This window comes from Ursus arctos, unplaced genomic scaffold (assembly GCF_023065955.2).
Source record: "Ursus arctos isolate Adak ecotype North America unplaced genomic scaffold, UrsArc2.0 scaffold_8, whole genome shotgun sequence".
NCBI classification, from domain to species: domain Eukaryota; kingdom Metazoa; phylum Chordata; class Mammalia; order Carnivora; family Ursidae; genus Ursus; species Ursus arctos.
In genome coordinates this window covers 5,155,943-5,182,632 of record NW_026623100.1, presented here as the reverse complement: position 1 = coordinate 5,182,632, position 26,690 = coordinate 5,155,943, and the positions used below count along the sequence as shown (strand labels likewise).

At 39.9% G+C, this 26,690-nt stretch overlaps 1 protein-coding gene across 1 annotated transcript in view; it reads left to right on the top strand.

Moving 5' to 3' along the window:
- MRPS9 (mitochondrial ribosomal protein S9) overlaps nucleotides 1–25,985 on the top strand; it is a 63,486-nt gene extending 37,501 nt beyond the window's left edge. The window contains exons 5-11 of the mRNA XM_026515672.4: nucleotides 6,783–6,862; nucleotides 15,317–15,402; nucleotides 16,222–16,297; nucleotides 18,731–18,896; nucleotides 19,839–19,947; nucleotides 23,893–24,062; nucleotides 25,787–25,985. Coding sequence (XP_026371457.1) covers nucleotides 6,783–6,862; nucleotides 15,317–15,402; nucleotides 16,222–16,297; nucleotides 18,731–18,896; nucleotides 19,839–19,947; nucleotides 23,893–24,062; nucleotides 25,787–25,878 — 779 coding nt within the window. The 3' untranslated portion in view covers nucleotides 25,879–25,985. The remainder of the gene's footprint in view (nucleotides 1–6,782; nucleotides 6,863–15,316; nucleotides 15,403–16,221; nucleotides 16,298–18,730; nucleotides 18,897–19,838; nucleotides 19,948–23,892; nucleotides 24,063–25,786) is intronic.
- Nucleotides 25,986–26,690: the final 705 nt, after the last annotated feature.

The window sequence follows — 26,690 nt, the reverse complement described above, 5'->3', positions numbered from 1 at the left end:
CACATCAATTGTGGTCTGTCTCTCTGATTCATCTTCCTTTTTTCTTTGTCTCATTTTCATTTTCTTAATCATTTTTCTACTTTTTCTCCAGTGTCCTTTATTATGTTATTAATCTACTTCTTCTTTGGGTAATTTATGAATCAGTGTACATTTCTGATGATTTTAGGTTTTTTTCCTATTTCTTCCCTGAGTTTAATCAAGTTGTTTCATTTCTTTTAGTTTTTTATCCATTATGAGCTCATATTTTTGAAGATTTGATTCAGAGTGTGCTCCAGTAAACCCAAGTGCTTGTTTGAAAATATTTAATTCAGTGTGGAGTGTTGAATTTCAGTTTCCTTCTGTTTTGTCATTGGTTTTGGTAAGGATGAATTTTCTTCAGCTGAACATTTGGATTATTCTCATTTTCTGTTTTATTTTTATAGGAGTCTTTAAAAAATGGATGGAAATAGGTGTCTGCATTTTGGTAGACAGAGGTGTCCCCCCCCTTTTTTTTTTTAATTTAAGGATTTACCTACTTATTTTAGAGAGAGTGGCCCAAGTGGGAGGGGCAGGGAGAGGGCGAGAGCATCTCAAGCGGATTCCACACTTAGCGTGGAGCCCAGCACAGGGCTTGGTTCCACGACCCCGAGACCATGACCTGAGTTGAAACCAAGAGTTGGGCAACCAACCAGCTGTGCCACCCAGGTGCCCCAGAAGTGTCCTATTTCTTAATCCACTCAATGGAATTAAAAAAAAAAAAAAAAGAGTGTATCCAGAGCATGACAGAATTGGGTCAAGACTTAAAAGTTCATTATGATTTTGTAATTAAGAAATTTACATTCTAGAATAGAACTAAATAAAGTGGCTAGTTGAAGGATAAACATACAACTATCAAATAACGGATAACATTATGTCCTTAAGTCACAAAAAAATGAAAAGGACAAAGATCAATAAATTACCTATTTTAAAATTCAAAACTTCTTGTTGGAAAAAAGACAGTATAAATTTAAAAAGCAAGCAGCAGGGGCATGTGGATGGCTCAGTATGTTAAGCGTCCGACAAAATAGGCAAAGGGGAAAATACACAATTCATAAATGAAAGTACAAGTAACCAGTAAACATAGGAAATTATCAGATCAGAAACAATGTTTTATAAAACAATGATAGAAGATCATTATCATTTATCAGATTAGAAATTGTAAATATTATGTGTCAGCAAAAAATTAGAAACAATCGAAATGTTTATTAATTAGGGTAGCTAACTAAATTTCAGAGAATCCTACTGTGGAGTAATATGCTGATAATCAAAAGAGAGGTAGTTCCAGGGGTGCCTGAGTGGCTCAGTCTTGGTTAAGCGGCCAGCTGTTGATTTCAGCTCAGGTCATGATCTCGGGGTTGTGAAATCGAGCCTTGTGTCGGGCTCTGCGCTGACACTGGAGCCTGCTGCAGATTCTCTCTCTCCCTCTCCCTCTGCCCCAGCTCCTCCCCCGCCCACTCACTCACGCACACCACCTCTCTCTCTCCCCCTCTCTCTCACTCTCCAAAGAAAAAGGGAAAAGAAGGTAGTTCCAGTTGGATTAATACAAATGAGACACACTGTTGGGTGAGATAAGGAAGTGAAAATGGTGTAGTGTTGTCTTAGTCCAGTCAGGTTACCATACGCTGGGTGGCGTACAAACCAAAGAAATTTATTTCTCCTGGTTCTGGAGGCTGAGAAGTCCAAAATCAAGACACCAGGTGAGAGCCTGCTTCCTGGTTCATGGAGCGCTGTCTTTCCCTGTTTCCTCACCTGACGAAGGGACCCAGGATCTCTGGGGTTCCTTCTGTGAGGGCACTCATCCTATTTATGAGGGCTTTGCCCATATGACCTGATCACCTCCCAAAGACCCCCACACCAGAATACCAGCACATTGCGGATTAGGTTCACAACATGAATTTCGGGGGCAGGGGAAGACAAGTAGTCTATAGGAAGTATGTAGTATACATACAGCTTAATTTTAGAAAACATGCAGACAGTCCTCTGTATTTCAGGAGGTAGACATAAGTAAATGTACTGAAAGAGTCTAGAACAATAAACTTCAGCCTGGCAAGGGAATTCTAATATTTAATCTTTATAAAAAGAGTGAATAAAAAAAGTGTTTAGAGGGAAATTTATAGCACTGTGAACGTGTATAGTAGAAAGGAAGATCTAAAATCACTTATCTAAGCTTCCATCTTAGGAGACTAGACAAAGAAGAGCAAATTAAATCCAAAGTAAGTAGAAGAAAAAATGATAAAAATTATAGCAGAAGTCAGTGAAGTTGGAAACAGGAAACCAGTGGAGAAAATCAACAAAAGCTGCTTCTTTGATAATAGATTTTATGTCAGTTTTATTTTATCAATAAAATCGATGAACCAGTAGTCAGGCTAAATGAAAGAAAGGAGCGAGGACACAGATTACTAGTACCAGAAATGAAAGAGGGAATACTGCTACAGATCCCAGGGACATTAAAAGGATAATCAGGGAATACTGTGAACAACTCTATGCCTTCAGATGTGATAACCTACATGAAACGGACCAATTCCTTGTGGGGTTAGATACAATCTGCCAAAACTTACACCAGAAGTAGACAATTTGAATAGGCCTATATCAGTTAAAGAAATTGAATCAGTAATTAATAACCCAGAAGACTTTGGGTTTGGCCATGGTTTTTTATAAACAACACCAAAGGAGAAGTTGGATTTCATTAAAATTAAAATTTTTCTGCTGTGAGAAAGACACTATCAAGAGAATGAAAAGACAAGCCACAGATCGTAGAAAATATTTGGAAAAGACATATTTGATAATGGACTGTTATCCAAAATACACAAGGAACTGTTAAACTCAACAGTAAGAAAACCAATGATCCGGTTTAAAAATTGGCCAAAGTTCTTAGTAGATACCACAGGCAAACGTATGAAAAGATGCTTCACATCAGGGAAATGCCAATTAAAGCAACAGTAAGGTGCTACTACATACCTATTCGAATGGCCAAAATCCAGAACACCAACGCCGCCAAATTGTGCCAAGGACGACGAGCAACAGGAGCTCTCCATTCATCACTGATGGAAATGCAAAAATAGTACAGCCACTTTGAAAGAGAGTTTGGCGGTTTCCTACAAAACTACACATACTCTTCCAATACAATCCAGCGTTTGTGCTCCTTGGTATTTATCCAGAGGGGTTAAACACTTAAGTCCACACAGAAACCTGTAGACAGATGTTTATAGCAGCTCGATTCATAATTGCTGAAACTTGGAAGTAACCAAGATGTCCTTTAGTATATGAATTGGTAATTAAACTGTGGTACGTCTAGACAATGGAATATTATTCAGCACTAACAAGAAAGGTGCAGTCAAGCCATGAGAAGACATGGAGAAGACTTCAATGCAAATGACCGAGTGAAAGAAGCCAATCATACCCTACGATACGATTCTAAGTATATGACATTCTGGAAAAGGCTAAACTATGGAAACAATGGAAAGGTCAGTGGTTGCCAGGGGTTAAGGGGAGTAGGTGGAGCACAGAGGGTCCCTAGGGCACTGAAACTACTCTGTATAATATTATAGTGGTGGATCCAAACCCGCTGAGTGTACAAGAGTGAACCCTAATGTTAACTGTGGACTTAGGGTGATAATGATGCGCCGGACAGAGTACGTTCACCACTTGTAACAAAGGTACCACACTGTTAGGGGGTGTTTATAATGGAGGTGGCCATGCATATGTGGGGGCAAAGATAGTATATGGGAAACCTCTGCCTCTCAACTCTGCTGTGAGGTGCTTTAAAAGAAAAAAGTCTGTTGAAAAAAATAGTGAAAGAAGGGCATATTGCATAATTAAAGTTAATTTTATAGAAAACATAGTTAAATGAGGGGATAGTGTCAAGAACAACAAAAATTAAAATACAGATAAAACTTAGAAAAATATGCAAGAAGGGTGCCTGGGTGGCTCAGTCGGTTAAACATCTGCCTTCGGTGCATGTCATGGGATGGAGCCCCACATCGGGCTCCTTCCTTAGCGGGGAACCTGCTTTTCCCTCTCCCTCTGCCTCCCACTCCCCCTGCTTGTGAGCGCTCTCTCTCTCTCTCTCTGAGACAAATTAATAAAATCTTTTAAAAAAAGAAAAAATATGCAAGAGTTTTATGTAGGAAATTATGAAACTTAAAGCTTGTAAGTAAAAATCTGAATAGCTAGAAAAAAGATTTCATGTTCCTGTAAGGAAAGATATTGCAAAGTTGAGCAAACGTAATTATATTTTTTAAAAATTATGAACAAACATAATATAATTTTAACCAAAGTCCTGGCAGGAGTTTTCGGAAATATTTATAAACTTTATTTGAAAGAGTAAATGTGCAAGAAGGAGAGAGAAATTTTTAAAAAGAAGTAAGAATACTGTAGGACACACCCTCCCAGCTCTCACAATGCAGCAGCAAGCTTATTTTACTCAAATGGTGGTAGTGTTGCAGTCCTTGGAGACAGACCGGTGGGCCAGAGTAGAGTACTGAGCATCAGCGTGTTCGTTAGCTCCGTATCTTGTGAATTCTAAGACGGTTTTTCAGTTTTAACAGGATTCATTTTACAATTAATGTAAAACCATGATGATCAGCGTTTTTTCCTTCTTTCTTTGTATAAGATACATGGTGGGGCATCTTAAAATCTGTGACATCTTAGATTGAATGAAATATTATGAAATCAAGTATACACACACACGTACACTTCTACATAATCAGATACTCAACATGCAATGAGACCCAACTCAAAACCCCCTCCCAGGTTTTACAGTAGAGTCTTATCTGCAACCATGATATTTGTCTTTCTTAGGCACTTTGTAACTGACTGCTTTAATGATACAGTGCAAATAGATTGCATAGTGAAATGATAAATATTGGAGAAGATGCAGGATTTCATGAAGTCTGTAAAAATTATATTAGAGAACTATTTAATTCATCCACAGCCATTGGCGTGTAAGAATCTGGTTTTCTTTTCAAGCTAAAATCCCTAGCAAGACTTTTCTTTATAATTTTGTATGAAATTTTGGTCTTTGTTTTAAATATACTGACTTAAAGTGGCCTATGTGTAATGTCAGTTATCCTCAGAAGACAGAAATATCCTGTTTATTGTACAGGTGGAATTTCAACACCAGAGCATAGTGGAGCCCCTGGGCGGCGCAGTCAGTTAAGCGTCCGACTCTTGGTTTTGGCTCAGTTTGTGACCTGAGGGCCATGAGATCAAGCCCCACTTTGGGCTCCATGCTCTGCATAGAGTCTGCTTGAAATTCTCTCTCCTTCTCCTTTTGCCACCCCCCCCCCGTTCATGCTCACTCATGTTCTCTCTCTCTCTCTCAAATTAAAAAAAAAAAGATGTACTCAACAGAAGATTGTAGTATCAAAAAACTAATGGGATAATGACTCTCTTTGCTGGACAAGGTAATAACTTGGATTTCTGCCTGATAAACATAGATTTCAGATAGATGAAATTTCTGAACATGAAAAAAAACATAAAAATTGCAGAAGAAAATATAGGAAAATAGTTTTTAGAAAGCCCAAAATCTTAAAGCATGCTCTCTCCATAGGAGCGATGTTGTCCCCGAGGGGGCATAAATGGATCCGTAGGAGGTGAGGAAAGTCTGGGCTGTTAGAGTGTTCATGGCCTTCCACAGGACCACCGTGTACATCAGCAGATCTGCAGTATATTTGTGGTATTGAGGTTTCATGGGGAAGGAGGCAACTAGGGAAAAAGATGTCTAGCAAGGCTCCTTCGTAGGGGTGATAGAAACAGCCGAGAAATCATGCCATAGAAGAAACTGACAGATTCTACAGTATACATGTATTTTAAACTTCTTGATTATGAAAGACACTGTACGCCAGATGAAAAGGTGGTTGACACAGGATTTCAACACATTAAGGCTGTCTGTGTTTGTCTCACACACATCCCCCCACGAAAAAAAAAGAAAGCACCTCATTCCGAAAGAAAGAAAGAAAAGAAAGAAAGATGTTTTCTCTAAGAAAAAAAAAAATTAAAGTGAGTAATAGATTGGGAGAAAAGAGTTTTCAACTTCTGTAATTGACGGAGGAGTGTACCTTTAACGTATTGAAGTTCCCACAAATGGTTAACCGAGAAACAACTCTGGAAATAAGGGCAAAGGATGTGGAGTCAGGTTTGGTTTATTTACTACAGTGACTCCATTCCTCAGTTTGTTTGGTGTTTATTAGATGTGAATGACCATCTGTATTTCAAAAGGAATTACACATAACACCTTGTGGGGGCCCCTTCTGTTTTAGACATTTAAACTCTCGGAGGTATGTCACCACAGAGTTGGAACAAATAATGTGGCATGGAAAAATCCATTTAATTTTTTTCTTTGTTATATTATGCCTTTTCTTAATTTCCTGAAGGTACGATATCATTGACTTTATCAGTTTCCCTTTTTAAGAATTTGGGAGCGTGTTGTATTTATAGCCAAACCTAAATTTTTTTGTTCTAACAAGATGATTTTTGCTATTTTGTGCGTTTACTTAAAACAAGTTCTAGAAATCCTCATGATGGAATGTATAGGAGTTTTTTTATCAGATACAAACATTGTTTTATGTTAATGAGTGTGGAATATTAAATATCCTAAATAGTTTACAGCGCATTAAACATGAACTAAATATTAAAATTCCAAATATTAATGCAGTTAATCAGAATCGTAGACATGTCTTCTAACTTCAGTTAAACATAGCTATTTGGTCTCTTTCTCTGTATAAATTTTTATTTTTGTTTGTTTTCATCTGGCTTTTTATTAGCAATCCAGTGGGGAGAAGATGGCCGTCCATTTCATTTTCTCTTTTATACTGGCAAACAGTCGTATTATTCATTAATGCATGTAAGTATATTATATCGATGATTAATAATATGAACTGTAAGCTAAGTGCGTGTGCCAGAGATTTTGCTTGGCTTCAGAATTTACCCATTATGTTTCATAGTGAACGAAACTAAGACCTCTAGAGGTAAGGCAGTGTGTTGAAAGACTTTATATTTTATTAATTCATTTTTGCTAAATGAACATCATAGAATTTATATCAGGATGATTTGGCCTTAAAATGCTGATACTTACAAATTGAGATCGTATTAGGAGGCAGGCGCTCCGCTCAGAAATAATGCATGTTGGTGCGTGGAAGGTAAGGCCCGGAGCAGGAAGGGGCTCGTATAAGCTGCCCTCAGGGCGGTAAGGCATTTACCAAAGAGAGAGTCAAATTGTTATCAGTACTTGTTTATTCATATACAGCTTTCGCTTTTCAGAGGCGAATGCAGCGTTATGGGTTTAGAATTTGTGCCTCCAAAAGACCTGAGAAATGGTTTTATTACACTTTGACTTGCAACTGCGTCTGAGTGTACTGGGCACAGCTTTGTGTTGTTTCAGAGCTGTAAGTGTTTGATAGCGTGCAAATGTGGGGGTTCCCTAGGGTACTGTGAATGAAACGGCTAGATGCTAATACCCAGTTTTCAACAACAGAACCCATTTTACTTTAAGAACACGATGTCAAGTTTTATTTTCTTCATCTTATGATTTTTAAAAGTTGCAAGAACATTCACTGGGCTTCCCCGTCCTCCGTCCGCTTTCAGGTTGCTTGAATCCCAGGCACACATTCGCTCGGCTTTTTTAGAACTCTGGTGTTTATTTGCGCTCCACAAACCCAAAGGACAAAATCCCCACTTGTCAGGTACATTTATTTCTTGGGGAAAAAAAAGAAAACCTTCTTTTCGCTTTTTGTTGACCTTGGGCAAATGAGCTTCTTGCCCTGGCAGAAATGAAATGAATGATAAATGTAGAGTGTGTCTTTGCTGACTAATGGAGCTGCGGCTGGCTCTCCGCCGAGCTTCTCCCGCAGCCCGAGGCTGCCCGAGGACCCCTGCTGTTCATTTAAATAGGTATGTCAAATCTGCCTCCCAACGCCGCTGGTTTGATCTGTGGTAATATTTGTGAAGGTTCCATATGGACTTGAGCCCCCTGCAGTGCTAAGAAATAATGTACAACGCTTCATGGTGCAGACGCAAATTTTCTCTGAAAAGGGATGCAATGCTGCGTTTTAGCTGTCGGAGGGGGTGATGGAGCTGACGCGCTAGGCCTGTCAACTTGTTACACGGATGGGTTGCACGCAGCGAAGCTGTGGAAAATCTGTGCCTTTTAACTTTTCTACTTAATCACGGTTGTAGCATTGCCTTTAGACTGTATGCTACATTAATTCTCTTCCTGCCTTCTGCCTTTCATCCCGAGTTTCACGGAGGAGAGTAAAGCATGCAGGTCTTGTAGGGGAGCCTTATCAAACAGCTGTCAGCTGACAAGCCATTTGCATTTGTTTGGGCTGAAACTGAGCAACCCAAGGGCAAGAGATTTGGTTGCATTCCATCATAATGAAGAAATTACACATTGTGGAAGGGGCCGAACTTCGATTTGGGTTGGTTTCTGTTTTAGGAAGGTACTTGCTCAAGAACCCGGTCGGTTTCTCCGTGGATGAAATACTACCGTGCCCTGACCGAAAATGTCAGATTACATCTGATTAATAAAGGGTTTTGTTCTTTTTTGTTCTTTTTTCTTTTTTCTTTTAACAGAAATACAGTTTCTGTTAACAGAGACCAGAGTTCTTTGGGCTTTTCTGTTTTAGTTAAACTCAGTAATTTAGGTCAGTTTATTTTGTCGGGTGTTCTGACTCCCCAAGCAGTGTGGGGCTTAGCGTTTGTTGTATTGCTCGTCGGAATGGTTTACACGTATGAGTTACAGATCTTTTGGTTTAACTTGAGTGTTTTAATGCAGGTAATTAATAAAACCTTATATTTCCAAAACTTCTTTTTATGGAATCTTAGAGTAAATTTATGTGTGGAGAAAGGACAAATGCTTTCCTAAATATATGCCAGTCAGCGTCCTGTATGGCCAGTGTTAATTAACAACTGTAGTCCTTCAGCCTCACTTCCTGGGTCATGCAGATGACATCCTCCTAGAGACACTCCCTTACTTTGAAATAGTATGTGACTAAATACCCACTGGTCAGTTTACCGAAGTGGTTTTGTAGGGAAGTCAGGCATTGGGTGTAAAGAAAAAGGAGAAAACTTGAAACTGCTTCACGTGTCTGCTTACTCCTTTGTTCTGCCTTTTTCTGGGGGGGAGAGGGTCAGATGCTGTTCCGTTCTGTGGAGAGTGATCCCACTGCAGCAAGGAGTAGGCCCCCAAAGACTGTGGCAGGCCTTAAACACTCTGAAATGTATCTTTGTTGTTGCCATTTCTTTTGATACAGTTTCTTACCATGTGACAGGGTAAAAAGACCCTAAGCCAAACTAGGTTTTTGTCATTAGCCAACTGTAATTTTGTGAGGCATGGCAGTCATGCGTCAAGCTTTTTGACAACCAACCACCCAGCTGAACAAAAAACCCCACAGATCTAGAGCATGTGTGCAGTCTTGCCCAGGAGACCTTTCTGACATCAGTTAACCTTTTCATCTTCTGTAATAATGCCAGTTCCACTTTTTAGTATTTGGTCGCTATTTGTATAATAGGCTTATATATTACCTCACAGCAACTAATACAAGAGAGTCCCGGATGTGGCGTACAGTTAAGGAGAACATACAGTGCTTTAGTGAACACTGTTTCCAGTTGGCCTGTCATCAGTCCAGCGGGTCTTTGTGGAGAAGCAGGGAGGTTTTTGAGGGAAGATGAGGACGAGAAGAAAGAAGTAATTTATTGTTCTTGCCCAGAAGTGAAGCATGATAGGAAAGCGGAAAGTGGAGGGAACGTGCTGACCGTGGCCGTCTCAGACTTTGTAGATGTGTTGCTTTCCAAAGGTGGTTACCGCCTTCCTTGGAACTCCCTTTTTCTTACAGACACAATATATGTCTTTAGGTTCCTGGGAAAGTCAATAAAAACCCCCTTATTTTATACCGTAGTGAATATGGCGTGCATGTGTAATGTGAAAAGTATAGGACAGTACAAACAAGTAGTGTCTTACACAGGAAAAAGTAGTTTACGTAAGAAGAAATAAGAGACTTAAGGAGTTTCTCAGAGGATCGTTGAGTCCTGGAAAGGGAGCTCCACGCTTGATGGCACGGGCTCATCTGTCTTTTCTCACCCAAAATGGATGGCTTTCCATTTCCTTAATAGCCATGTGACGAGTAGAACTTGTATACTTTTCAGACATGATTTAGAGTTTCAGTTTAGGGTTTCAGGAGCAGAAAGAACAAACAGAGGGAGAATAAGAGAAGGTTCCTGAAACAACTGAGCCAAAGTGTAAAGGAAAGGGAAGAATTTTTAAAGAGGATATATGTGTGTGTGCAGAAGAGAAAATGCTGTGCTATGTCTCAGCTGAGCTGTGAATAGACTTGGTCTAGATGAAGGAGAAAACCGCGTGTGCACAGTTAAGGCACAGGCTGGAAGGGTGGTCTGTCTGCTCTTAGGGCCTGCCAGCCTGGCGGGGGGGGGGGGGGGGAACGGGGCGGGGGGGGGGCGGGGGGGAGGCCCCTTGCCCACAGCAGCAAGAGCCTGTCCAGGCTGGCCACACTGGTGGTGAAGGAGGCTGTGCCCGTGAGCGAGGCATTTACAACCCTGGATAGCCATTGTTGAGTTATGGGCAGAGCCTTTAATTGTAGGAAAAATGTTAATTCAGGTTTACTCGTTAATACATACACGTTCTTGGAAGATTTTAAATTCACTCACTAAAAGCGAATTGAAAATTATTTAAAATTCATTACGGGAGGTGATTATTTGACTCTAAAGTGGGAACCCTTTGTAAAATATGATTTAAGTCTAGGCATGTCTACTGCAGCCTTTCCCAAAGTGTTTGCTAAGAAACACAGGTTATAAAATATTCTTCATGAAAGACATTCTGCCACGAAGTGAGTTTGGCAGTGCCGCCCATTGTGTCCTGGGAAACTCCACCAGGAGCTACATGATAGCATGATAAAGTCCGGCAGTCAAGAAGCCTGTTGCAGTAACCGGCTGCTGCTCAAACACTGGGTCATGGAACCCTTACTGCCCAGAACCCCTTTAACGTTCCATGAGACCAGTGCTTGGGAAAAATCAGTTATCAAATACCTTGGACATTTGCTGACATTTTACACAAACTCCCTCACCCCACTTCCTATGATACGGTTGTGCATCTCTTTTTAGATGCAGTTTTTACGGCACCGGGAATTGAGCCTCTTAAATCTGTAAACCTCATTTATATTTAGGACCTGTTTTACAGTACACAAGGGAATATTTTCAGAGTATTTCCATAAATTGAAGTATTTCCATAAATTACAATGGCCACAGATGAAATCTGTACCCCAAAAAGTTTGAAATTAAGGAGTAAGTAGATCTTTATATAGTAAACTGTTCTGAAGTGGAAAAAGAAAAGGTTAACATTTGGAAGAAAACCAAGTAATTCTAATCCTGATAACTTCTGCGTAAACAGGATTCATTTGCCTTTTGAAAGAAGGCTGGCTTATTTAGAAATTCTCTGATTTATTTTAAATGATTTAAGTAGCATTCTATGTTCATAAAGCATGAGAACAGCAGCCCCAGAAGTGACTTCACTGTGTGAAGATCCCAGACTCCAATAAGCAAAAGTCCTGGGGACTTAGTGCCACAGAATTCTTAACGTAGTTTGCGCCGTCTTTGTAACCTTGCAGTGAAGTTTAAAACTTGGTTTAGTGCCCTTATCTTTAAAAATGAAATTAAAATAGTGACCCTTCTCACAATGAGGTATTATGAAATAACTCCTTTAAAACTGTGCAGAGTGCTGATTTTTAAAAAGCTGGAGCGGTGCTGACGTATCCCTGCATGCTCTTTGAAGGCTGTATACATAGCATATCGCATTCACAAAGTGATAGCAAGGGTGTGTGATAGCAGTGTGTCACTTGAAACATTAGGTAAATAGCAGTAACCACGATAAATGAATTCTATACTATGTTTATTTCATTTTATTTCATTGTATATGCCAGTAGCCAAAAACTTGGGAAGATTGCTACTTAGGAAATCTGATTTTCTGTGATTTTTTTTTTTTTTAACAAACATGTATTTTAAGCCCATTAATTTTCTGTTATTTAACTAGTATCTAAGATAATAGTTACTATTAGTTTATTATTGTATGTTTTGGGTATCAAAATACAGTTGACTTTTCCTATACCACCCCCACAAGAAATTTGTTTACCCTCCCTAAAATTGGAATTTCTACATGATTAATATAGCCAAAACAGATTTTAGAAGGATACTAAAAAATCATATTGCTCATGCTCTGGGAAGGGTTTAGTTTAAGCATCCCTTTTCTGCAACCTGAGCATCTGGTATTTTCAAATTAGGCACCTTCTAAATTTGACTCATACATTATGGAAATCTGATGACACGAGGGGTGGATAGGCTTGCTTTGATTTTATGAAATATTAATCATAGCTGTGATTAATGATTCAGCATTTCACATCTGGGTTATTCCTGTCATATTTGAAAATTATACTATTAAATACAGTATATAAACTTAGTGTAGGTGGGGTCACACTAATTCTCCAGTGTCCTTTAAAAATTAAGTGGAAGCTTAACAATATACCAGAAGCTACCAGTGATAATCCGTGATGTTGACAGTTCCTGGCATATTTTATACCCTCAGGGATTTTTTGATGCAGGTTAGTACACATCTCTTCAGGGAGCTGAAGCTATAGAATCTCGTTTCCAGAGAGCTGTTGTCTCTAACTAACCAAGATAGAATCTCTAGAGTGGTTTTATTATATAGAAGAGAAAGAATAAATAGAAATGGTACACCAGTAGAATTGTTTCAGTTGTTAGACTCTTGCATGCCATACCTCTCCCCTGCTGTCATTTCTTGACCATTACTACAGGTCAGGCACTGCGCTAAATACTTGACACATGTTTTCCTATTGAAAGAAATGTATGGGGTGGCTTAATGAGAATTATGTAATTCAGTGGATTACAACCATCAAAGTATATGCCATAAATGTACAGAATTTACCATGTTTGAAATTTGACATGTACTCTTCATGGGTGGTTTTCTCATAGTACACATTTTTTTCTGATTATTTCACTTATACTATTTCCAAATGATTATGGAGCTAAATATAACTGTGGAAGGTAATAGCATAGTGAAAAAAATGTTAAGAAGAGTGTAGACTTAAAAGTCGGCCCAAAGTCACTGGAAAATGATAATGACTTTACCAGTCCACACATTGACTCGAAATTTGACTACGAGTCAGGTCAATAATAATAATAATAAGTTATTATTACTATTACTATTATTATTTTCTAGTTGCCGTAGTTATTCCAGAAATTAACAGCCTTACAAATGGGAAAGCACCTTATCACTGTTGTTGGTGTTCTCTTGGATTCGTATTTTTTTGAGCTGGATTTGAAAGATACAACATCTCTGACTTCCGTACCCTCAGAACGTCCAGACTCTGGAGCAGACCAGAGAGACTGATGCCGTTCCGTCACCAGAGCCCCGACGTGTAGCAGTATGGCCGGGCTCGGCCTGCTGACAGCTGGGGCCAGGTGCACAGAGAGACGCTGTGTGCACTGTGTCTTACTGCGTACAAGTGGGGTAGGATTCGTCTCGTGGGATCTTGTTTCTTTATTTTACATGTTCAGAGTGTTTGAGAACTGCTTTCTAGAAACACAGGTGCACAGAAATTATTCTGATATGGTATCCAGTTGGGGTCACAACCTAGTATCTTAGCCTTTTAAAATGAGGTGAAAGTCAAATGAGGTTTACCGATTCTTGGGAGATAAATTGTAGACTTTGAAGTTGAATAGCAGGTATACATAGTACCTGTGGATGGTTCACGTTCAGTTTTGCTTTCTTTGGGGTAGACAATTGTAGTTCTGCTGTACACGCAATGGATTCGTACTTTGGATATAGCTGTAGAGATTGTTATACTTAATATGGACGCTAGAATACAATTAACTGAATTTGTCCCTTTGCTATATTATGTTGAACTAGACTCTTGGTACTTCTAGTCATCCAAACATCAGTGTATGTCACTCGGGATCATGGTTAAAACAGATCAGTGGGCCCCACCCCAGAGGTTCCCCATCTGAAAGTCTGGGTTGGGGCCTGAGAAATTACAATTCAAACCAGTTCTACACTTGTACGCTGCTGCTGCTTCCCTGGGAACTTACCTTTACAGTTACCGAGCTGGTGATGGTTTCACTTTGTTGAGATCCTCATGTATGCTGTTAACATATGCACGCTGGTACAGACAGAGACCGGTGCAAAAGGACACGTCCCCTTTTCTTAGAACAAACTCTGTCAGCAACCTTGTGATATATATGACAGTTTAATCAGAGCCCGTAAGAAGTTGCCCTTCCAAAATTGAAATTAAGACTATTTGAGATATGGATGGACATGTCTGCAGTAACAAGTTGTGTCGTCATTATCTGATGGTAGCTGATGATGCTGGAAGGTGTCATGATCAGCAAGAAAAAAGTGTCATTTATATCCTCTCTGGCTCATCCTTTGAAAATGTTACCCATTAGGTATCAGTATGGTAGATGATGTTAAATTAGAAGTGAATACACACGGCTGGGAGTCCTCCATGAAAATTTGTTCAGTGAAAAAACCGGGAGGCAATTTGCATGATTCTACTTTTGTAAACTCATTTCCTGGAAAATGTATTTTATTGATAGTGTTCATTGCCAGATTATTGCTTTTTACAAGTTCTAACAAAATGGCAGTTTTCCCCCCTGCTTACATTACAATTTAACAAGTGGCATACATTTTATAGACTTTGTTAGAAAGTAAATTAATGGAAAGAAATCAAATAATAAAACAAATATAATAGAAAACTTTTTAAGATATAGACTAACATGGTGAGGACTTAAATATTATGTAAATATTGAATATTAGATAAGTAGTTTAGCTATAAATACCATAACTTTGCTGGTTAATTCCCTAAGTTTAAAGTGCATGTTGCTATATAAATTATGATTTATTTTACGGGAAAATTTTTGGTCTTGTTTATGGAACTTAAAGGAAAATAGTTTGTAGCTTTCTTTTGTGTTTATCACCCTCATGGAGTTTTTTTTGTAGAGTTCTTTATAGAGTAAACGTCTTACAGAGTTATCTAAAATCAGTTAACGTATACTATTATGTATGATACTAAATTGTCATTGAAATTACATTACCATTCTTCAGTTTGAGTGGGAAATAGTATAATTAAAAAGCATTTTCAGTATTATTTGCTGTGCAGCTAGATTCTGTGAGGAGGTCCCTTCTGAAACGAGGGATGCTCACAGGGAAAATACGAAGTAGAAGTCATAAGGTACCATAGCCCTTATTTTAGCGTGTGTATTTTATTTGCCACAGGAAGCATATGGAAAGCTACTAGAAGCAGAAAAACATCAGAATCAGTTGCAAGCCAAAGGTCTATTTTCAGAAAAAACTAAAACCAAGTAAGTTCTTCTCTCTGATTAAAATACATGCAAAATTTGAATGAAAAACATTCCACTTGTCATTGGTGGTGTTGAGGCATACTTAAAGCCTAGAAGTGTGTTCCCTAGTTCAGCACTGATCATTAAAGTTAGGGGTCAGAATAACAGGTGAGTTTTTTGTTTGGGTGGAAGTAGATATTGCAGCTGTTATTTTTATCTTCATTCCGGACTTATGTATTAAATGGCACTTATATTTAAAGATGGGGTCCTCAGAATTTTTGTTTATATAGCTGTATATTTACTGAAATACCAAAAACAAGGCATGTGAATGTTAAGATTTGGACTTCCATTGGGCAGACAGTGATGGGTTAGATCTGTCGGCCCAGTTGTTTTGGCCTGGTGCTTCACTTCTTATGCAGAAGACGCAGGTCTTCGAGAATCCCTCGTCGAAGTTGCACATATGACCACCAGCTCTTTATTTGGACTTGATTACTCCTTTGTCCACTGGCAGGCCAACTTTGTGTCCATCGCTCTTCTTTGAAGTAAATAATGAAGTGCGATGTTAATTTGTAAGAAACCCGGTGGCTTGGTGTATCGGATGAGTTCCATAAGAGCGTGTTTCTGTCCTCCAACAAAACATTTGCTAGACTGGGTGTCTTTTCCAAAGTAGAATGAGGGGGTGAAATAACACTTCTCAAAAATAGTTTACTTGAGTGAAATTTTAATGCTCTAGAATATAAAAATTTGTTTCCCAATCAAGAATCGCTACTACATGTGGGATCTTTTGTGCTAGAACTCTAATTGCCTGGTTAAAAGAGAATATATGTGATATTTTAACAGAGACCTGATTGGCAGCAGATGGCTGATTAAGGAGGAACTAGAAGAAATGTTAGTGGAAAAACTGTCAGATCAAGATGTGAGTAATTAATCTTTTAAATTTACGGGGACCTGTGCCGTAAGAATGCAGACAATTGCTGTATTTAGGATCGTCACAGTCCTGTTTCTCAGAGGCAGGTGTTCCTAAGACAGTTTTCCTTTCTAAAACATATTTATAGTTGATTTCTGCCAAAGGGCCTTATTGCGGTCAGGAAGGTGACCTGCCTGCTGTCCAGGCCCTCCTCTCCTCAAGCGCTCTTGCTGTCCTCTGCCAGCGGTTCTAGGCAAGTGTGGCAGATGCCATTTTTCATCTCCGTCAGTAAAACGGATAGCTAATTTTACAAGCTAATAATGACAAGTGTAAGGAGTTACCACAGGTTAAATAGAAAAAGGAAGGAGCACATGGTTGCCTTCATGCAATTTGCTGCTCCCTGGCTTATATGCAGTACCTAGAAGGGCGGTATTTTTCATCTTGGAATCTGCGAAACCACCTGTGTCAGAATTACTTAAAATGCAGCCAGAAAACTGGTCAGAAAATGCAGTTTCCTAAGATTCAGACCTCGCTCAGAATTCATATTTTTAACCAGCTCCCCAGGTGAGTCTCATCCCTTATAAAGTTTGTGCCCCCTGCTTTGGGTTTTCATTGGAGTGCTCTTTTGCTGAATGCTCTAATATACGCCAATATTATCTGAGGAAATTTGATGTTTTAAATATGTTGATGTTCTAAATTTAGATTATTTCTAGAAGATTTGAGTGTAAATTTCACAAATTGTTCCAAGAAGGGTTTTTTCTTCCATGGCACTGGCTAACATTGTTAGTACCTTGCCACCCGTGTTGATGTTAAGTCTTGTACTTAAATTGCTCTTTTTCTCATTTAACATATTGGAGAAATTAATGATTTGGAAACGTTGCAATTTGCTTAACAAGGTGTCAGGCATTTGGTGAGTGGTAGATCTGGAGTTAATTTCTAATATCCTAACTGCCAAGTCGCTATTGCTGCATTTGGATCTAACTGAAAAATCTCTCTTTGCTTCCTCATTGAACATATCATTTCATTGTTTCCTATGTTTTTTGGCTGCTTTGATTTTTTAATAATACAAGTTTGTTTTTTGGGTTTTTTTGTTTTTCCATTTTGAAAACATCCTAAGGACTTTTTTAGAGTTGTACAACTGGAAAGACAAAACAAATATATGCATTTTCTATGCATACACATAATGGTATGTATACCTCGTATACATAGACAGTAGGTGTGTAGATGACAGTCCGCTGTACCTGGGGGTACTGGAGAGCAGAAGAAGTCCTGAAGCTGCTGACTGGTATCAAGATACGAGGGAGGCAGGGGGAGGCAGGGACTTCATAAACCTTACCCCAGCACGTCACAAAGGCCATGCCAGACTTGTAGCTACCCCTCTGTATGTTCATAGTCAGTGGAACTGAGAGAACCGCCGAGAGCAGAGGGCACAGGCCTGGAGATGGAGGGGAGGAGCAGAGCTGTGTCAGTCCAGGTACCACACGTGGCGAAGTCTGTCCCCCTCACATAGAAAATTCCCCTTTTATTGTGACAGCCCAGGAAGCAGCAATTGAAGCAGTCTTTTTAAACTTACTGTTGAGATTTTTTCCGCATTTCAAATTATTAATGGCAGATGTTCACGATAAAGTCAGAGGCAACAAAGAAGAGTATGATTTTTAGGGGTGACAAAAGCACAAGGTTATCAAAAATCGGGTCTCACATCCCGCATAACTAGGGATCTTGAGTATTAGTTGTCGCCTTCTGCATAAACACTTCCGAATGATTACTCTGGCATCTAATTTTAAGGGGTTAATACCAAGTTGTTTACTTTCTAATCACATGTTCGAGAACTATTAAAAAAAACACACAGAGTAGCGGGGATAATTTATTTCAAGAGGTTGCCCTTTAAGTCAAGTATCTCTTGAATTTTTAAATAGCTTGATTGTTCAGTTTTAAAGGAAATCATAAACGTTAAAGTAACACAGCTTGAACAGCTAAAGATATATTTGCCAAATGTATTATGAAATATAATTTAAGAGGTACATTTTCTCGAAATCAAACTCTTCCTATTTTACTATACATAACTGGAAATTATTGTGAAACCTCCTCTTGATCCAGTTATTAAAAGAGTAGAAATTACACTTGAAGATCATCTAAATATTTTTTGAAAATGAATTTAAATCTCAATTTCATGTAATTATAATACAGAGAAACTGAATTTTCTTTGCTGGGTAAGTCTCTTTTGTTTCTCAAAAGAAAAGATTGGGCACTGAGGGATACACAGGGGAAGTGTTGTGTCTGCATGCTGTTTTAAAAGCAGCGTGAAGGTGCCGAAGTGTCATCCTGTCAAAATTCATCAAGAAAAGCAACATTGGAAAGATCAGGTATACAAAAATAGAAAAAAATTTAGCAAATGCAATTACACTTGCATCTTCTAATGAATTTTTCCTTTATTGTCCGCAGTATGCACAGTTCATTCGGCTGCTAGAAAGGTTATTGACACTGCACTGTGGTGCCAAAGAAGAATTTGTGCAGAGATTCCGTAGGAGTATAACTGTTCAATCAAAAAAACAGCTGATTGAAGCTCTGCAGTACGACGAGCAAGGAACGGCCTTCAGCACCAGCGAAGGTAATGACGTCCCGTGGAGAGAAAAGAAATTCCGTGAAAACTGAGAAACGACAGTTATTTTTATTTGCTGTCGCTCCCTGGTATTCAGTGGATTCATTTGTTTTTTGCTACTGCTACATTGGGTTTTCTAATTTTTAAGACTCTGTTGAAGTTTCAAAAATCTGAACCTTCTCATGTCCCAAGAAAAAATGTAGATGCGTACCTACCCCATCTTGTTAACACTTTTTATTTTTACAGACTTACGTGAAATCTTTTTGTTTTCACATTTTCAACTGGCAGAAACAAAAAATGTTTGTAATAAAGGTTTCCCATGTAAAATGAAAATGCTCGGGGAATCTGCTTGTCAGATATCGAAACTGTGAAGAGTGAACACTTGAGGTCCTCGACCTCACATCTTCCTTGGAGCCACACAGACATTCGTTATGGTGCAGCTTCTAAGGCCTGATAGACCTGCAGCTCTTCACAACTGAGCCTTCTTCCTTGGGCATTTCCGCTAATGCTTTCAAAGAAATGGGACCTTTCCTGAGGATTCTTTTCATTTCTACCAATTATATTTTATCATACTATTCATATATTTTTAAAAGTTATATGACTAGATATGTTTTTATTGATTATAAAAGAACACTGTAAATTGGTTGTTTTTCTAAAGTAACATAAATAAATACGAATTACTTCGTTGCTTGTTGAAACTAATTTTCAATCATTGTGGTGTTCCTAAAATGGAGTTGAGGAACAAAATTACCCCATAATAAGGTCTATTGCATCGATTATGGTGTAGTTTGCCTGTTTTATTTTTGTTTGACTTGTCATACTCCTAGAACTATCCACATACAGTGTAATAGTATATTGTCTTTCTGGGGGAAAAAAATCTAATGTCGTTTTACCTATCTCAGAACATTCACCTTGAAGATTTTTACTAATAGAAGTTTTATATTTACTAAGGTAAAAGAAAGAGTGCAAAAGCCGAAGCGGTTGTTTATGAGCACGGAAGTGGGAAAATAAACATAAATGGAATCGATTATCTGCTTTACTTCCCAGTGACACAAGACAGGTTCGTTTCTGGTTTTGCGTTTGCATTTTGTCTTTATACGTTTTACTAAAAGGCTTGTGGTTTTCTGATTATATATGTCTGAATGGTGGTTTCTCTTTACCAATGTAATTAATTTAAATCAAACTAGCTAGAGGGAAGCTGTCGCTGTTTTTTTTAGGTCATTTTCCAGATTTTAAAAAAGCATCTCTAGAATTCCTCATTAATTGAATCTTCTTCCTCTCTTCATCAGATCCTACTGGAAGTTGAGTATTTTAGATGAATCTTTCTGAAATGCACACTATGCCAGAATGAAAGGAAGTAGAGTCCCACCTTTTGTTTCCCTCTTGCGGGGAAGGGGAGGTGGGAGGCCGATGTGCGCAAAACAACAAAAACAACCTTAGCCCTTACCAGCATAAATATTAGGAAAAAACCTGCTTTATCGCTCAGAGGAAACTGATTACATATTGAGCAAGCAAAGAAACCTGACATTGATGTGTTTAAATAAGAGCTCATCGGGTTCTGCTTTAGTTCTCAGTGCCAAATATGGCAGTTTTATTTTTTGAACTTTGTATCCCGTGGAGAAATAGACATTAATCATAAATAAGTATTAGAGTTCAAGTCCTCTGAGTAGGCTCATCTTCGATCTCTGCGTCACTGTCTAAAGGCCTCTTTCGGAGATGGTTATCATTTTTCTAGTAGTTACTGTCATTCTCCACAAGTAACACAAGTTCTGCATGATTAGGCCCTTCTTCTTAATCCTCCTGTTTCCTGAATGTATAGTGCACTATTTAAGGTGAAAAGGGGCAAAAGCTCCACTGACCCCAATGCTTGTGTAAGGAAAAGAGGACCCTGTTAATGTCATGCAAGTTTCTGGACCGAATAATGACTTCGGGCAATGTATATTTATTTTATCGGTATGTGCGTCTGTGTCGAGGAGTAACCCACTCTTTTTTTTTTTTTTTTTTAAATATTTTATTTATTTATTTGACAGAGAGACAGCCAGCGAGAGAGGGAACACAAGCAGGGGGAGTGGGAGAGGGAGAAGCAGGCTTCCCACCGAGTGGGGAGTCTGATGCGGGGCTCGATCCCAGGACGCTGGGATCACACCCTGAGCCAAAGGCAGACGTTTAACGACTGAGCCACCCAGGCACCCCAGGAGTAACCCACTCTTAACTACATTCAAATGGTGTAGACTAATTCTGCCATCCTTCTCACAGGGAAGTGGGTAGAGGAAGCTCTTCTTTCCCTTTAGAAAAGCCAGACAGAGACCCAGAATGTGAGCACTGGGAACTGCTTGGAGAAATGGCATTTGACCAATAATAACCTAATAGTTTGCTTTCAGATTTAACTTCTGATGATTTAATCATAAATCTCAGGTATGGCTTGATCTCCTAATTCAATGGTATCCTTAGAACTTATTCTCCAATTTGAATTCAGCAGGCATTTACTAAGGACTCTCTGTGTGCACCATCTCGTTCTGGGCATTTTGGAGATATCAGAGCTATTTAAGATATGATTTCTATCATCAAGAAACTTCTTCTCTGATTGGAAAGCCTAAGTAGAGAGTCTTGGTGGAAATGGGCACCCAGACCGTCTTGTCATCTTGAAGCGGTTGTAGGAATTGGGGGTAACCGTGCTAGCCCTGGGCTGGCCTTTGCACGTGCAGGAGCAGCTCAGGAGCTTACAGATTCAGCAGCAAGGTGACCACTGTCCAGTAGGAAGACAGCTGAACTGAGAATCAGGTGATCTCACTTCTAGTTCTGTTTTCTAGCTGTGTGACCTTAGCCCAGATACTTAAAGGTCACTTTGCTAGTTCGTAGGAGAGAGTTGGACATGATCTCTCAGATGCTCGCCTACAAGTCAGCTGGATGGCAAGCTCTCTTTCCAGAGCCCTTTCTTCAGGCTGTTTGCACAAATAGATCATTGGGAACAAACGTTGACTTTGTTGCCTTCCCAGTGTTATCAGAAAATTTTTGTTTATTCATTCATTCACTTATACAGTGGGCATTTATTACTAAGTCTCTAGTACTGTGGAATACAAAGATTAATAACCCTTCTGATTTGGAAAGGCCTCTGCTCTGTCAGCCAACCACTAAAGCAACTCTTACTTGATCATCTATACAAAAGAAATACGTTCCTCACACAGCACTAGCCATGTAATAGGGGAGATAAGGTTAGCATTCTAAGCGATTAAAGAAAAATCAAAAAGAGCATGTATTTGTACATTGGCTAAGTTACATGCTTTTGAATTGGTGCCATAAGGAGTTGTGTTCAGAGAAGATAGGAGATTGTTTTATATTTTTTTCAAAATAGCTTTGATTAAGTAAGTGTGATGGTTTTAACTCAGGATTCCGTCTGAGACACCCGAGAGCAGATGAAGCCTGTTTTTGCACGTATTTGTTTGCAGTCCGGATTAAAGTCGATAGCTATGTATAATCATCTTCAGTTGTTACCCTTTGGGTCACACCTCCATAGAAAGTTTTCTTCCTCGGTGTGCACCCACTTCCCAACTGTCCAGACCCTTCTTGGTGGTCTGTCTTACCTTGACCCGTGCGTGGCTCAGGCACTGTAGTGTATCCGGAGTAGATTAGAGGATCTGAGTTTGTCTCCATTTCTTTATATAAGCATTTGTTAGGGAATCTTAGACTTTGAGGAATGAACACAGGTAAGTGTTTAAGCTCCCAAACAAGTGGGGGTCAGAGCTGCTCAGTAATGTCACTTACAACACTAACCACTTACCTGTGTCAGGCAACGCAGAGACACTATCCCGGACATTCTGTCTTGGCCTGTCTTTCCCTGATGAAAAAATGGAATGGCGGAATTACATTATCAGTCTCTAAATTTTCTTCAGTTATTATGATAATATGGCTATTACATAGAACAGTACTATTTTTATAACACTGCTATCTTTTATTTGGTTGCTTTATTCAAAAAAGCAGTATGGATTTATGTTGTTTCAGGCCCGTGTTTGCTGTTGTGTCATCCCTGTTGAAGCAACATTCCTGTTGAAACAGCACTATTGCAGATTCTAATTAACTGTGTTCTTGGAAGGTCTTGTTCAGAGAGAAGGTTCTGTCCATCTGTCTGCATGAGATTATTTTGCCCTTGTAGCCTGAGGAGTAACACTTGAATGTCCTGTCCGTATGTGTCTTTCAGCATCATTATCGTATAAGTTTTATTTGGGGTCTAGAAAGCTAACACTGTCAGATAAAGCAAGTCAGTGCAAAATGAATCGGCTTTTATAAATATTCAGTAGAGATATTAGGGCAAATGGCAAGATCAGCATACCTGACAGAGGCAGTGGTGATTAGACCTGGTACATAAATGGTGTTCAGCAGACACTTGCTGGGTTGAACAAGAGAAGGTCCGGACCGTGTTCTGTCTGTGTTCCCTTCTCCAGTCCTGGGGTGCCTGCAGGGCCCACACAGTCACAGACTGCCGAGGTAAGCGGGCCTGGCTGGCGTTGTGCACCGTGTTGCCTGACACCTGCCAATTTAAGAACCAGTCGTAGGAATAGGTGTTTCGGGGGTAGGAGTTGAATGTGTTCTAGTAACTGTGAAAACCACGTCAGGATGAGCACCGTACGTTACACAAATATGTGATGGTATGCTTTGTTCAGTGAATCTAACGCATTGATAATTGATTACTGAATCCAGGAAGAGTCAGCTGATCAGAGGAATTTCCCAGCTCTGAGACTTTTCTACAAGGCTATTTTCAAGCTTTGCAGTGTTCTCATGAGAGAAAAGGGCTCAACTCTGAGAGGGTGTGTATTGCTCCAAGAAGAAGAAATGTGGCTGTCCGCAGAGCAGTCTCAACATCAGAAACACCAGGAGTTGATCCTGTAATGGGTTGACTGAAGTATGCACGTGGGCGTGCGCGATACACTTTCTATAAATGCTGACCACGTGACCAGTTTGTAACACATGTGTCTTGATAGTGAGCTGCCTTTCCTTGGATGTGTTCTAGAGAACAGCTGATGTTCCCCTTCCACTTCCTCGACCGGCTTGGAAAACATGACGCGACCTGCACAGTCTCGGGCGGTGGGCGGTCGTCCCAGGCCGGAGCCATACGCCTGGCGCTGGCAAGAGCCTTGTGCAGCTTTATCACCGAGGAAGAGGTCGAGTGGATGAGACAAGGTACGAGCTGCCGTGGGAGCGGCGGCGGGTGGTTGTCTCTGCCTTATCCGTGAGCATTCACCGGTTCCCGCACCGGTTTCCTGAAATCAGAAAATACTCACTTAAATACGTGGCGTTTCAGTTTGCTGGTTTCTCTCTGCTCCAGAACCATACGCGCTTCTCAGTTTTGATTTCTGTGAAGGGAATTTGAATTAGAAAAAGAAAAGGAGGCCCTCCCGGCATCAGAGAACATTTCCTTTGGCCTTTAAGGCCTAACCGCGTAGCCAGCTTACCAGGCGCTTAACGGTTGAATCAGGGAGTGATTTCTTTTATCATAGAGACTTGTAACTATTCGATGTGATAATGAAGCCCATACTGTATCTTTCCAACATTATTGGTGATTTCCGTTTTTCCACTGTGATGACTTTGAATTGTATGTTGTCTGATTCACTGGGTGACCGTCACCTCGTCAGGAACCCAAGAGTCTGCAGGGTGAGGAAGAGTAGGCCAGTTTGTTCGTTAGGGCACTGCTTTAAGCACTTAAGGATAAATTAGGGCGGTTCTAGCTGAAGACCGTCTTCGAACTGTTGACGGGAAGAAAGCGCTGGGGGCACTCCTAACCAGCTGTTAGCGCCTCTGGGCCCCACACTTCCTCTCCGGGCAAGTAAGATGGCCTCTGCACCCCCTGCCCTCCCGCGTGAGCCCCTCGGTCCCAATACCGCGCTGCACAGAAGCACCACTTATGGCTTAGGCTAGCCGATTCTTGAAGTCTCTTACAAATCCATTTGCTTATAAAAAATTCACCATTTTGTAGGATTAATGTCCTTCATAATTCTGCCAGTTTGACTTAGTGGGCATATTGAAGGGTAATAAAGCAATATTACTTATAATTCAAACTCGAATTTAGACAAGTCTTATATGCATTTTGTCTAAAATATTTATACCATGCCCTTTTAAAAGATAAGTAAATGCAAAAACTTACGGGTTTATAACGAGTGATTGGAGTTTGCCTTTGCTTTACACCCTTTCAGATACTCCTAATAAAATACCCACACCTTGTCTACAGGGAAAGGAAGTGCTAGTGTTGGAAGAGTAAAAAAGACAAGGAAAAACTATGGTTTGTTTACATATTTATAAAAGCATTGTAAGCGCTTTCTCATGGCTGGTATTCTTGAAATCTGTGGTTCCAGCCACCACGGGGGTGCATTATTTGGGCCGTATGCTGAGAGTAACTTATCAGTTGCTTAGAAATCATAATCGTTCTTGATGATTAGGAGAGTGAAAGCTTCCAGAAGTTTCTTTTCTCAGGTTTGATAAGTCATACTGTATTGTGTATATTTGTATATTCATGTTCTTAAATCTACAGTGTCCATATCCTTCCTCTTACTCCACCGTATAGTGTTTCTTTTCTGCCTCGTGTCTCTGTTAGAACTTTCACACCTGTAATAATAAGCGGACAGCGTCAGTGCAGTTGTGGTGAACAGTGACCACCCACACAAGGGCAGACTTAAGTTGAACAGGCTTAAAAACCTACAAGGAACCATAGTCCTTGTAGGAGGAGAACAGACTCAAACAATGTACCTGGTGTTTGTCTCTGAAATGGGGGAACTATCCTAAAAGAGTGAGAGCAAACTGCTGTCATGAGACTTACACCAGGCTGGTAAATTATTACAGGTCTGGTTGCTTGCCTGCTAGGCAATGTGCCTTTTCCATGGTTCATGAAGGCTTCTCTTTCTACACTGCAGCTGGACTGCTGACTGCTGATCCACGCGTCAGAGAACGGAAGAAGCCAGGCCAAGAGGGAGCCCGCAGAAAGTTTACCTGGAAGAAGCGCTAAGTGTTCTTTCACGGGCGAGGAGAGGAAACGCCGTGTATATGTGCCTGGCATGTGGCAGACATACAATAAATATTTGCCCGCCAGTGTGAGGGCAACACTATCAGGCATTTGAGTTGTGAGATGATTTATTTTTAAAAGCTACTTTGTAAAGGTTACCTTGTAAACATAATTTTTAAAAAATGTTTCGCTTCATTCTGCTGCTTTATTTTTTAAACTTTTTCAGAAGGTAGTTTTAGAAGCATGATTCATAGAATCTTGGCATATTGGATCTGAAAGGAACATTCAATAACATCTAGTCAGGTAACCTCCTTTTGCAGACGAGAAGGCCCTGCCTCCAAAATGAGAAGACCTTCTGGAGCTACATTGTTAATTTAATGAGAGAACTCATTTCTCCAGATTCTCTTGTTTTCCCCTACGGCCATTGTTACAACATGCTTTTCAAAATGAGAGGCAAGAACGCACGTTCAGGAGAATGAAGTAGTTGTGAGCGTCTTTGTCAGGAGCCCGAGAGGGCCGAGCTGCCAGATGTCCAAGGAGCGGATTCAGACAACAGGCCAGTCTCCCCCTAGCCCCTGGCAGCACCACTCTGCTGTTTCTAGGCGTTCGGCTTTAAGATGCTACAGAGAAGTGATACTGTGTGATATTTTGTCTTCATCCAGCTTATTTCCCTGAGCGTCATGCCCTCCACGTTGGGTACAGGCTTTCAGCTAGAAGATAAGTTAGTTCTGAGTGAATCTAATGTGATTATGGTCGATGATTCTGTATTGTATAGTGGAAATTTGCTTAGTAGATCTGAAGCATTCCCCACCAAA